This window comes from Pseudorasbora parva, chromosome 24 (assembly GCF_024679245.1).
Source record: "Pseudorasbora parva isolate DD20220531a chromosome 24, ASM2467924v1, whole genome shotgun sequence".
Lineage (NCBI taxonomy): Eukaryota > Metazoa > Chordata > Actinopteri > Cypriniformes > Gobionidae > Pseudorasbora > Pseudorasbora parva.
Window position 1 is genome coordinate 37,263,477 of NC_090195.1, and position 14,357 is coordinate 37,277,833.

At 46.9% G+C, this 14,357-nt stretch overlaps 1 protein-coding gene across 1 annotated transcript in view; it reads right to left on the reverse strand.

Annotated features, from left to right (window-relative positions):
* Positions 1-14,090, reverse strand: part of LOC137063808 (dnaJ homolog subfamily C member 13-like) — a 97,957-nt gene extending 83,867 nt beyond the window's left edge. Inside the window, 4 exon segments of the mRNA XM_067435075.1 lie at positions 7-156; positions 861-936; positions 5,852-5,932; positions 13,880-14,090. Of these exon segments, the coding sequence (XP_067291176.1) occupies positions 7-156; positions 861-936; positions 5,852-5,919 (294 nt within the window). The 5' untranslated portion in view covers positions 5,920-5,932; positions 13,880-14,090.
* Between the last annotated feature and the right edge of the window lie 267 nt (positions 14,091-14,357).

The window sequence follows — 14,357 nt, forward strand, 5'->3', positions numbered from 1 at the left end:
CCTCACCAGCGCCTCCGTCAGCAGCTCCGTGCGGTGCTCGGTGGAGAACTTCAGTGTCTCAGACTTCTTCCCGCTGCCCTTACGGAAGGTCAGATTAAACTCTGTGCCCTGACCTTTCCCAGCCGGAGCGATGCCACAGATATCACCATACGGCCACTGCGCGCACACACACACACACACACAATGTCATTCCTGTGAGAATCTTAATATTCATGAGGAAACATTATAATGGTTTTGACTGGATTATGAAAGTGACTATAATACTAATGGCATTATTATTAAAGGGTTAGTTCAGCCACAGATGAAATGTCTGTCATTAACTCCTCTCCCTAATGTCGCTCCACACCCGTAAGACCTCCGCTCATCTTCACACACAGTTTAAGATATTTTATATTTAGTCCGAGAGCGTATGCAAGTGTATGCACACTATACTGTCCATGTCCGGAAAGGGAACCTTAAAGAAAATCTTTATTTGAGGATTGAACACAAACGCGGAAGAGAAGCCAATGCTGAATAAAGTCGTAGTTTTGTTATTTTTGGACCCAAATGTATTTTGGATGCTTCAAGAGACTCTAATTAACCCACTGATGTCTCATATGGACTACTGTGATGATGTTTTTATTCCCTTTCTGGACATGGACAGTATAGTGTGCATACACTTGCATACGCTCTCGGACTAAATATAAAATATCTTAAACTGTGTGTGAAGATGAACGGAGGTCTTACGGGTGTGGAGCGACATTAGGGAGAGGAGTTAATGACAGACATCTCATCTTTGGCTGAACTAACCCTTTAATAATAATATGAGTAATCTACTGTTATTGATAAGTAGAGATGTATGTTAGTGCAGAAAGCAGTACCTGGTTCGTGACCTCTAAGGTGGTGGGATTGTATGTGGTGATGCCATGAGTTCCCACGGAGAACACACGCTTGTACCTGAAAACACACACACACACATCACTTCCTGTTACATGTCATCCGTCCCATAATCAGAGGTGTGTGTGTGTGTGTAAGAGTCCCTCCTGATAAACACACACACTATATTACATGTTCTTATATATCTGAACTTCACCTCTTAGACAGGTCTCATGATTGTGCATTTATTGATCTGTTATTAAAACCAGTTATTACAGTCAACCTTTAAATATTTATATTCCACCAGCAACAATAAAAGCTGATCTAAAAACGGGCATTTAACGGTTAATATAGACCTCAGTTTTACTTTGAGTGTTCATTTGTAAATCACTTTAACTGATCTTCAACACCTGTCCATACCCTGCAGTATTGTCCTGTTTAACACTGAAGCTGCTCTGACACAATCGCCATTGGAGAAGCGCGATAGAAATAAAGCTGATTGATTGATTGATTGATTGACTGATATCGGTGCGTAGAGCGTTATAATGGTGTTCAGAGTTCACCCAGTTATATTGGATGGATCAATACCCAGAGTCCTCTGGCTGAATTAGGAGCACCAGGAGTAAAATATGAAGCCTAATGTAAAATGTCCAGTTCAGGCGTGAGCTCTTCAGAAACGAGAGGATGAATGAGCTCTGACAGACTGAAAGCTTCGTCCTCCCACACACACACTCGCCATTGTTTCCTACACACACGCATGCAACAACACACAGCTTAACACACAATACTGGCTCAACCGGCGGAGGAACACCACCGTCACAGGAAGAGAAGTCTCCTGAAAACAGAAATAATCTCTCAGAGTTCTCCGATCAGAGGAGCAGGAGTGAGAGAGCTGTGATGATGCCTGATGATAATACTGACAACCTTATTTCACAATAAACCATTTTACTGTACATTTGTGGTGTAATTTTGGGACGGTGATTCTGGGCAGCACACATTCTGCAGAATAGATGACAGTAAGCTATTCCTGACTCCGGCCACTCCTTCCTGTCTCGGTGACCTTGTAGAAGAAAACAGGCTCCAGTCACAAGACCGGTTAATTATTCATTGTCTGTGGCTTTTAACATCTTCCTCTGAAGTCCCTCACACACACACACACACACACACACACACTCCATCACATGACTGGACCCAACAAATCATCCAATCACGTGATTAAATACATCTTTACACGCTTTATCTGCAGCTAAAGCTCCGGCTCAGAGTCAGCAGGAAGAGAGCCACCGTATGAACAGCAGGAGAATCATATCAATAAGGCCATTCCTGACCTTTCCTCACTACTAAATATTCCACGCTCTACTGTTAGTGGGATTAGAACAAAGAGGAAGCCATTGGGAACAACAGCAACTCAGCCACGAAGTGTTCAATCCCAGAGCGGGGTCAGCGCATGCTGAGGGTCACAGTGCGCAGAAGTCTCCAACTTTCTACAGAGTCAACAGCTCACGACCTCCAGACTTCTGTGGCCTTCAGATGAGCTCAAGAACAGCGGAGAGAGCTTCATGGAATGGGTTTCCATGGCCGAGCAGCTCATCCAAGCCTTACATCACCAAGAGCAATGCAAAGCGTGGGATGCAGTGGAGTAAAGCAGCCGCCACTGGACTCTAGAGCAGTGAGACATGTTCTCTGAGCGACCAATCACGCTTCAGTCTGACAATCCCATGGACGAGTCTGGGTTTGGCCGTCGCCAGGAGAACGGGACTCGCCTGACTGCATTGTGCCAAGTGTAAAGTTTGGTGGAGGGGGGATTATGGGCTGGGGTTGTTTTTCAGGGGTTGGCCCCTTAGTTCCAGTGAAAGGAACTCTTAATGCTTCACCAAGACATTTTGGGCAATTTCATGCTCCTGACTTTGTGGGATCAGTATGTGGACGGCCCCTTCCTGTCCCAGCATGACTGCGCTCCAGTGCACAAAGCGTCGCTCCATAAAGACATGGATGAGGAGTTTGGTGTGGAGGAACTGGACTGGCCTGCACAGAGTCCTGAGCTCAACCCGATAGAACAGCTTTGGGATGAATTAGAGCGGAGACTGAGAGCCAGGCCTTCTCGTCCAACATCAGTGCCTGACCTCACAAATGAGCTTCTAGAAGAATGGGCAAAAATCCCCATAAACACACTCCTAAACCTTGAGGAAAGCCTTCCCAGAAGAGCTGGAGCTGTTGGAGAGGGTGGGCCGACTCCAGATTAAACCCCACCGGTTAACAATGGGGAGCCACTAAAGCTCACTTTGGGCAGTATAGTGTATATAATGGTATGCCTGAACTCCACTTGCTGAATTAAACGTAATATAATGCGGTCATGTGACAATATAGTTTCAAAACTTCAGTTTGAAATGTTTTTGCATCATAAGCATTGTAAAATAATGAGTATACTGCATAGTATGCACTGCGATAGTACACACACTCCAGCCAAAGTACAGGAAGACACTGGGAACCAGGAACTGAAAGTTTCACAATCTTGGCCACAGATTTTGTAACTAGTAAGATTTGAGCAAAAGAACAGCTTGAAGTGTGAAAGTGATGAGAGCTGAGATTAATCATCAGCTCGCAGAGATAAGAGCAGCTCTGAGCGATCATCTGAAGAACAGCAGACCTGATGATATAATCTCTTCAACACCGAGTGTGTCGCGCTATAACACCAACACCACCTCTATGATGCTTCCAGTCGACTCTTCCTGCCTTAAGTGCTAATAATGAGCAATTCCAGTACACAAATGCACACAGTACGTGTGTTAGGGTGAGGACGAGATGCTTCAATAAGACATATCGCATTACAGGAGTGCACCACACACACACACACACACACACACACACACAGCTGCTCAGGGCTGGACATGTCACAGCTCGCTTTACTTTCGGTTCTATGTGCGTTTCGACAGCCACACGAGACATTCAGCGCTTCTCTTCTAGAGTCTGGGAAACGCCGTAACTGCGCGTGGCATTATGGGCAGTCGCCGCCATGCTTCAGGTCACGCCCAGGAGCGTACAATGATAACGAACCACTAGAGAAGAAAGCGGCTGTATTCACGTTAATACTTTTGAAGACCTGCTTGCCCTCACTTAGAATGAATGTCCTAACATCTGAATGGCGAGTACACGAGCCCTCAGTCGTAATGCCAGGACACTGCACACACACACACACACACACACACACACACACACACACACTCATCACATTCATGCAGTCAGAGATCACACGGCCGTCTATCGCACCACACACAGGACTACACACGGATTCCTCTCTCGCAGGTTATTACTTTAATATAGCCTAGCGAAAAGGTCTGTATCTGATATTTAAAATAATACTGCTTGATCTCCGCCAGTGGATCATTTATTTAATCAACATATGATATCGCAGTTCCATAGTGTGCAGCATTAAGGGATAACGTATAAGAGTACGGCCCGTAATGCAGCTTTAGAATGATTTGCATTGTGGAAGTACTTTAGCCTACAGTAATAAACAGTTTTACTGAACTTATGAGGTACAACAAGTGCAAGATTCCCTCAACTGAGAGAAGCAATGAATGTCCAGAAGTGTTTATTTAAGGTGTGAGCATAGGATAGAAGCGGTTCAGAAAGCATAAATCTGTAATATATTAGAACATATTCATGATGTTATGAATAATACACACATAAACACAAATTATAAAGACACATTTTGGGTAAGCTTTGAGGTTTACTTTCACTTGTTGTTTCCAAGCTGCTAAACTGAAACATCAAGTTTCCCCACGCAGGTCACGAGAGCGGCTATAGCAGTCCACAACACGGCAAGCGTACACCATTAGAATGTGTTTAACTATATAAGTTTACGTCTACCTCCACTACCACACATTCACTAACGTAGTGTCCGTGTCCTAAAGTCCACGAATGCATTGTGTGTGTGACGTCACGATCCCAGACTCTATTAGGAAACTGATCCCAAACATCTGCCCGAGCCGCTGAGCTCCTGTCCCACGTTCGGCCACGCTAGGGAGAGTCCCGGGTGTGTGTCCATACAAAGAGAGTAAATGACGACAGAAAGATCATATTAGGTGAAGTAACCGTGAACATGATCTCCTACTATAGCTAAAGGACAGCGATTGGCTCTGAGTGTTGAACCGGTGTCAGATCACATGCAGGTCATGTGTAGATCTAACACTGGCTCTCATTCACTATAGGAAGTGGTAAAACCCTTTGAGTTTCCAGCATGCAAACGCAAACATCTCGCTCTATCTATCTGTGGCAATGCGTCTCAATAACCTGCGTGCGTAAGCCGATCACTCTTCACAGACGGCATGCCTGGACAGAAGACGAGACAGAGCTCTTTATTAAACTCATAAAGACAATAAAATTAGAGGAATACTGGACTCTAAACACAGAAATGCCACATTATCATGAAGAGCTTGAAGCAGATCTGCGGGAGAAACACACACACACACACACACACCTCATATACGTGATGCTTAAGTAGCTTATAAGGGGCTTTCCTTGCCATTAATGCTTGGATAACACACACACACACACACACACACACACACACACACGTCTCCTTTCAATAAAATAATGGCTAGTGCGGTGGATGGGATATACAAACCTACCAGCATAGGTGCCATCATTATAGGAATGACCCATCGCGAGAGGAAAATAATTAGTGTTAGTCGCATAACTGCGGCTAATGGAAACGCTGTAATTTCGCAGGTTTTTTATCGACACTTAGAAAATATCTAAAAAATTTGGCAATGGAAACACGGCTACTGATGGACTGGCACAATCATCTCCCTCTCGCCCCAAGCACATCAGACACACACACACACACACACACACACACACACACACACACTTTGGTGAATATGTTTGTTCTTCTGTAAGACGCTTTATGTAAACGCTTCTGCTAAAAACCTTAAGACGGACACTATCTGCAGATGTGAAGTCATGGAGAAGCGGAGCAGAAAGAGGCACTTACTTCCCTCTCCAGGAGTGTTTGGTGGTGTAGAAACAGGCCAGGTCTTTGTTGTCTTTGAGGACGTTCATCTTCAGGCAGGGCCTGTGAAGAGAGACCGCAGGGGCAGTTTATTTCATAGGTTCGATATCATCATCGTGCTCCTTTAGGTAAATGCTGCTGTTCCGCAGTCCACCACTAGATGACGGCGCGCTACACAAACCGACCCGAAACCGGCTAATGTGACGACAACATCGTTGAACAAAGGTGATAAAGCAGTCGAATCTCACTCAAGATGCCCAGAAGTAATTAATAAAGAGAGGAGTAGAAGTGAGATGTGTAATTACTTTACTTATAAAACTGATGAGGAGCCATCACACCCAGCCAATCATCTGACTTTAAGACTTCTGAAGAGATCGACAGGTCAGTGGATCGCTCAAATCACCTCATTTAGACATTTATTTTCTTTAACACTGATCAACACACAAACATAAGATCGATATCACACAATCTCCAGCGTTCGCATCCCATGTGCTCTTATTACGAAATGCTGTAAAATTGCTTGCATGTTCAATCTTGATTTCCTTCATCCATCCAGATTGCTTCAGTGTCGTGCGATGTCTTTCGAAGCAATTTGTTAAAATTATTTCTCACAAGAAAGTTTTCAAATGACTGATTTGATGTGATCATTTTTGTTGATTCATTTACTAATTAACATTTGTGGTAATTTCCCACTTTATAAACTCAAAACTTGCGTAATTTTAATCACCCTCACGCAATACTCGCGCCAATATCAGACCGTGTGGTGTCGATGTAATATCGGTGCTTCTGTGTTAGATTACCGTACCGAAGCCAAACCTGTGGTATGGAGCCATCCCTAATTTGGAAGGGCGGGATTTTAAAAGTTAAGTCAAACATCATAATTCTGGCATCTCGTGTCATCGTCCCAAACCCAAAGACTTCTGTTCATCTACAAAACACAAATCAAGAGTTGTTTTGTTCATCCAATGAAAGGCCACACAGAATCCCCTGTAACGGTAACAATAGGAATCAAGCGGTTTAATCCAATCAGAAGAGGCATAACGCCCAGATGTCACCGAGTCTTTTGGTAACACTTCAGTATGATGAACACACATTCACTATTAACTACGCCTCCATAATCTCCTAATTTACTGCTTATTAATAGTTAGTAAGGTAGTTTTTGTAGCGTTTAAGTTTAGGTATTGGGTCAGATTAAGGGATGTAGAATAAGCTCATGCAGAATAAGGCATTAATATGAGCTTTAGAAGTGCTAATAAACAGACAATATCATAGTAATATGCATGATCATAAACAACTAGTTAATAGTTAATAACTGAACCCTAAAATAAAGTGTTAGCGGTCTTTTATTTACACAGGAACACACACAGAGCCCGTCAGATATAATCAACAGATGTTTAAATGTGCTTGACTTATTAACAAAGTATTGAGAGCATAAAAATATCTTGATTTGATCTGATGATCCTGCGCAGCACGAACGCCCCGAACACATCCAGCTTCCTCACACTCACCCTGACGCTGGCTAGCCATGGAAAAACACTGGGGCATTATGGGTAATTGTGACACCAGTGAAAATGCAGATGGGGAATGAAGTGAAGAGTTTCAGTAATGGAAATTATTTTGTGCCTGTCACATCTGTTCAGTGTCTGGCACTCTGTGGGACTTTTATGTTGAAGTTATCTGTGCATTTTTCTGTGTCCTCTTTCCTGTGTAGTTTGTAGTTCTTGTAGTTTTTTATGTTGATTAGTTTTTGCAGGTGTTTCCCATTTACCACTCCCCTTGTTATCTTATTAACCTTGTTCCCTGGTGTGTATTTATACCTCTGTGAATCAGTTGTTCTCTGTCGGTCATTGTTTGCTGTTATGCAGGTATTTCGCAGTTTTCTGCTCCCCGTGTTTTCTTTTCGTTTGCTCAGTGTTATTTTGTTCCTGATTTTTGATTGTTTTGGTTATTAAATTTCCCTGCATTTGGATCCTGCTTCTCTGCCTGCCGTCTGTTTATTCCCCGTTCCGTGACAGAATGACCGACCCACTTATGGATCCAGCGGGGAGATTAGTGCGGCTCCAGCAAGGAGAGCTCAGCACCAAGGACTTTGTGTGTGAGTTCATCAGGTTGGCTCGTCTGACTCAGATGGGCGAGGCATGCCTGATGATCCTCTTTCGGAGGGGATTGTCAGAGCCCCTCCGGTCATGCATGCCTGACTGGGATTCTGATGGGTCTTTGGAAAGCTACGCGGCTCATGCTCTTAAGCTATGGGACTGGATGGCGGTATTCACCAAGTCGGAGATCCCGGTGGCCAGGGTCTCGGTGGAGGAGGTCCCAAGTCCAGTGGTCCCGAGTCCAGGGGTCCCTGTGCCGGTGGTCCCTGTGCCGGTGGTCCCTGTGCCGGTGGTCCCTGTGCCGGTGGTCCCAGTTCGGGTGGTTCGTGGTCAGGCGGACCCTGTGCCGGTGGTCCCAGTTCCGGTGGTCTCTATGCCAGTGGACCGTGTTCCAGTGGTCCCGAGTCTGGAGATCCCGAGTCCTGACACAGCCAGGAGGGCTGTGCTGGGATTCTTTGTGACAGCGGTACTACGTGCTTGGGAGAAACACAGGATCTCCTCTGGGGACTCAGGGCTTGTTTCTGAGCAGCCTGCGGTAGTCTTGGAGGAGTGTCCTGAGCTGACCAAGTGCATTCCCTTGCCGTGGCCGGCCCGCGCACAGAGTCCGGAGAGGGCTCCGGCCCGAGCACAGAGTCCGGAGAGGGCTCCGGCCCGAGCACAGAGTCCGGAGAGGGCTCCGGCCCGAGCACAGAGTCCGGAGAGGGCTCCGGCCCGAGCACAGAGTCCGGAGAGGGCTCCGGCCCGAGCACAGAGTCCGGAGAGGGCTCCGGCCCGAGCACAGAGTCCGGAGAGGGCTCCGGCCCGAGCACAGAGTCCGGAGAGGGCTCCGGCCCGAGCACAGAGTCCGGAGAGGGCTCCGGCCCGAGCACAGAGTCCGGAGAGGGCTCCGGCCCGAGCACAGAGTCCGGAGAGGGCTCCGGCCCGAGCACAGAGTCCGGAGAGGGCTCCGGCCCGAGCACAGAGTCCGGAGAGGGCTCCGGCCCGAGCACAGAGTCCGGAGAGGGCTCCGGCCCGAGCACAGAGTCCGGAGAGGGCTCCGGCCCGAGCACAGAGTCCGGAGAATTCACAAGCCAACTACCAGTCTGTGCCCCAGCCCAGCAGCCTGCTGTATGCACAGACCTATGACCAGCCTGTGCCGCCCTGGCCTCCTGAACTGTTTGGGCTGCCCTGGCCTGTCCCTCCAGTCCCGCCCGATCCGCCCCAGGTCCTATCCTGCTTCCAGTGTCCGTTCCTGACCCTCCATCCCTCCCCCTGTTCCGCCACCGCTTCACCTCCCTCCGTGACTGGTTCTGGAGTGTCTGGAAGCCACTCCTTTGAGGGGGGGTAATGTCACATCTGTTCAGTGTCTGGCACTCTGTGGGACTTTTATGTTGAAGTTATCTGTGCATTTTTCTGTGTCCTCTTTCCTGTGTAGTTTGTAGTTCTTGTAGTTTTTTATGTTGATTAGTTTTTGCAGGTGTTTCCCATTTACCACTCCCCTTGTTATCTTATTAACCTTGTTCCCTGGTGTGTATTTATACCTCTGTGAATCAGTTGTTCTCTGTCGGTCATTGTTTGCTGTTATGCAGGTATTTCGCAGTTTTCTGCTCCCCGTGTTTTCTTTTCGTTTGCTCAGTGTTATTTTGTTCCTGATTTTTGATTGTTTTGGTTATTAAATTTCCCTGCATTTGGATCCCGCTTCTCTGCCTGCCGTCTGTTTATTCCCCGTTCCGTGACAGTGCCATCCACAAAAGTAGGTTATGAGTTTCACTCCGGAATTAAAATATAATCACATTTAAATTGTATTCAGAAACAAACGTGCATGCAAACTTTTCTAGGTGGAGAAAAGGAAAAAGCAAGACAAAGGTATAAGAGAGAAGGGTCAGATTCACCCCAGAGTAAAAGCACAAGAGAAGGAAAGAAGAGAAGAAGGGAAGAAGGAAAGGGAGAGGTGGGTGAAGAGGTGTTGATCCATCTCTGTCAGCATTCCTTCTTTCCTTCCTTCTTTCCTCCACACTAAACTACAGGAGCTCAGACCCCACCGACTCAGAATATCATTCACACTAACTGAGGACTGCTAACCCAGGGTCAAATTTAAGCTTGGGTTAATGTAATCCTGAGTTATCTGGTGGACAGCAGTCAACGGGTTAAGAGTGGACAGCAGTCAACGGGTTAAGAGTGGACAGCAGTCAACGGGTTAAGAGTGGACAGCAGTCAAAGGGTTAAGAGTGGACAGCAGTCAAAGGGTTAAGAGTGGACAGCAGTCAAAGGGTTAAGAGTGGACAGCAGCCAACGGGTTAAGAGTGGACAGCAGCCAACGGGTTAAGAGTGGACAGCAGCCAACGGGTTAAGAGTGGACAGCAGCCAACGGGTTAAGAGTGTGGACAGCAGCCAACGGGTTAAGAGTGGACAGCAGCCAACGGGTTAAGAGTGGACAGCAGCCAACGGGTTAAGAGTGGACAGCAGCCAACGGGTTAAGAGTGGACAGCAGCCAACGGGTTAAGAGTGGACAGCAGCCAACGGGTTAAGAGTGGACAGCAGCCAACGGGTTAAGAGTGGACAGCAGCCAACGGGTTAAGAGTGGACAGCAGCCAACGGGTTAAGAGTGGACAGCAGCCAACGGGTTAAGAGTGGACAGCAGCCAACGGGTTAAGAGTGGACAGCAGCCAACGGGTTAAGAGTGGACAGCAGTCAACGGGTTAAGAGTGGACAGCAGTCAACGGGTTAAGAGTGGACAGCAGTCAACGGGTTAAGAGTGGACAGCAGTCAACGGGTTAAGAGTGGACAGCAGTCAACGGGTTAAGAGTGGACAGCAGTCAACGGGTTAAGAGTGGACAGCAGTCAACGGGTTAAGAGTGGACAGCAGTCAACGGGTTAAGAGTGGACAGCAGTCAAAGGGTTAAGAGTGGACAGCAGTCAACGGGTTAAGAGTGGACAGCAGTCAACGGGTTAAGAGTGGACAGCAGTCAACGGGTTAAGAGTGGACAGCAGTCAACGGGTTAAGAGTGGACAGCAGTCAACGGGTTAAGAGTGGACAGCAGTCAACGGGTTAAGAGTGGACAGCAGTCAACGGGTTAAGAGTGGACAGCAGTCAACGGGTTAAGAGTGGACAGCAGTCAAAGGGTTAAGAGTGGACATCAGTCAACGGGTTAAGAGTGGACAGCAGTCAACGGGTTAAGAGTGGACAGCAGTCAACGGGTTAAGAGTGGACAGCAGTCAACGGGTTAAGAGTGGACAGCAGTCAACGGGTTAAGAGTGGACAGCAGTCAAAGGGTTAAGAGTGGACAGCAGTCAACGGGTTAAGAGTGGACAGCAGTCAATGGGTTAAGAGTGGACAGCAGTCAAAGGGTTAAGAGTGGACAGCAGTCAAAGGGTTAAGAGTGGTCAGCAGTCAAAGGGTTAAGAGTGGTCAGCAGTCAAAGGGTTAAGAGTGGTCAGCAGTCAAAGGGTTAAGAGTGGACAGCTGTCAAAGGGTTAAGAGTGGACAGCAGTTAACGGGTTAAGAGTGGACTGCAGTTAACGGGTTAAGAGTGGACAGCAGTTAACGGGTTAAGAGTGGACAGCAGTTAACGGGTTAAGAGTGGACAGCAGTCAAAGGGTTAAGAGTGGACAGCAGTCAAAGGGTTAAGAGTGGACAGCAGTCAAAGGGTTAAGAGTGGACAGCAGTCAACGGGTTAAGAGTGGACAGCAGTTAACGGGTTAAGAGTGGACTGTAGTTAACGGGTTAAGAGTGGACAGCAGTTAACGGGTTAAGAGTGGACAGCAGTTAACGGGTTAAGAGTGGACAGCAGTTAACGGGTTAAGAGTGGACAGTAGTTAACGGGTTAAGAGTGGACTGTAGTTAACGGGTTAAGAGTGGACAGTAGTTAACGGGTTAAGAGTGGACAGTAGTTAACGGGTTAAGAGTGGACTGTAGTTAACGGGTTAAGAGTGGACAGCAGTTAACGGGTTAAGAGTGGACCGCAGTTAACGGGTTAAGAGTGGACAGTAGTTAACAGGTTAAGAGTGGACAGTAGTTAACAGGTTAAGAGTGGACTGTAGTTAACAGGTTAAGAGTGGACTGTAGTTAACAGGTTAAGAGTGGACAGTAGTTAACAGGTTAAGAGTGGACTGTAGTTAACAGGTTAAGAGTGGACAGTAGTTTACAGGTTAAGAGTGGACAGTAGTTAACAGGTTAAGAGTGGACTGTAGTTAACGGGTTAAGAGTGGACAGCAGTCAACGGGTTAAGAGTGGACAGCAGTCAACGGGTTAAGAGTGGACAGCAGTTAACGGGTTAAGAGTGGACTGTAGTTAACGGGTTAAGAGTGGACTGTAGTTAACGGGTTAAGAGTGGACTGTAGTTAACGGGTTAAGAGTGGACTGTAGTTAACGGGTTAAGAGTGGACTGTAGTTAATGGGTTAAGAGTGGACAGCAGTTAACGGGTTAAGAGTGGACAGCAGTTAACGGGTTAAGAGTGGACAGCAGTCAACGGGTTAAGAGTGGACTGTAGTTAACAGGTTAAGAGTGGACTGTAGTTAACAGGTTAAGAGTGGACAGCAGTTAACAGGTTAAGAGTGGACAGCAGTTAACAGATTAAGAGTGGACAGCAGTCAACGGGTTAAGAGTGGACTGTAGTTAACAGGTTAAGAGTGGACTGTAGTTAACAGGTTAAGAGTGGACAGCAGTTAACAGGTTAAGAGTGGACAGCAGTTAACAGGTTAAGAGTGGACAGCAGTCAACGGGTTAAGAGTGGACTGTAGTTAACAGGTTAAGAGTGGACTGTAGTTAACAGGTTAAGAGTGGACAGCAGTTAACAGGTTAAGAGTGGACTGTAGTTAACGGGTTAAGAGTGGACAGCAGTTAACGGGTTAAGAGTGGACAGCAGTCAACGGGTTAAGAGTGGACAGCAGTTAACGCGTTAAGAGTGGACAGCAGTCAACGGGTTAAGAGTGGACAGCAGTTAACACGTTAAGAGTGGACAGCAGTCAACGGGTTAAGAGTGGACAGCAGTTAACGCGTTAAGAGTGGACAGCAGTCAACGGGTTAAGAGTGGACAGCAGTCAACGGGTTAAGAGTGGACAGCAGTCAACGGGTTAAGAGTGGACAGCAGTTAACGGGTTAAGAGTGGACAGCAGTCAACAGGTTAAGAGTGGACTGTAGTTAACAGGTTAAGAGTGGACTGTAGTTAACAGGTTAAGAGTGGACAGCAGTTAACGGGTTAAGAGTGGACAGCAGTCAACAGGTTAAGAGTGGACTGTAGTTAACAGGTTAAGAGTGGACTGTAGTTAACAGGTTAAGAGTGGACAGCAGTTAACAGGTTAAGAGTGGACAGCAGTTAACAGGTTAAGAGTGGACTGTAGTTAACAGGTTAAGAGTGGACAGCAGTTAACAGGTTAAGAGTGGACTGTAGTTAACAGGTTAAGAGTGGACAGCAGTTAACAGGTTAAGAGTGGACAGCAGTTAACAGGTTAAGAGTGGACTGTAGTTAACAGGTTAAGAGTGGACAGCAGTTAACAGGTTAAGAGTGGACTGTAGTTAACAGGTTAAGAGTGGACAGTAAGTAGTTAAGGGGTTAAGCCCATCAGAGATCAGAGGAGCCTAGTTTGACAGATTAATGCTGAAAGATGTCCATGCAGGTTAACTTTCCATTGTGCAAGACTCCAGCAATAAGCAAAACATTAAGAATACTTTCATGACAGCTATCATCTAGTAACGATATGGACACATTATGCTGCACTACTGTCCAAATAAAAGACTAACGTTACTCTCTACTGACCAACCTTACAACCCAGAGTTTCTGTCATTACATCGGTTTGCTGTGCACAAGATGACAGACAGACGGACAGGGGTCGGGGTGTTTTACTGTGGTATTATTTACAGTAAACGCTCACGTCGCTGGCCTTATCGCGCGCGGTGAATGCGGTGCAGGAGAATGAGTCTCCGCGGTGCTTTACCTGGATCGGTGCGGTCAGAAGCGGCTCGGTTCTGTCCCTCGGACCCTCGCCCTCCGTTATGCAAGTGTGCTGCGGCTCAATGATCCCAAACTGAAGCCCAAACTGGCCGACTGCGCTCCTCTCAGTGACAAACCCAGGACGCCGCCATCTTCATTCTGCCACCAGCAGGGCTCTGCGCATGCGCAGGACGGCCGCCTCTCACGCGTGTGTCAGCTGACGGGCTTGTCAGGAAGTAAAGATCGGACCCCCTAGAATGATCATTTGGGACCCCCATCCTAACAGTTAAAGGCTCCTGTGTGTGTGTGTGTGTGTGTGTGTGTGTGTGTGTGTGTGTGTGTGTGTGTGTGTGTGTGTGTGTGTGTGTGTGTGTGTGTGTGTGTGTGTGTGTGTGTGTGTGTGTGTGTGTGTATAAAGACTTCATACTGAGACGAATTAACAGGCTACTACAAAAAATTAATGTGCAAAGTAAAAAATATTT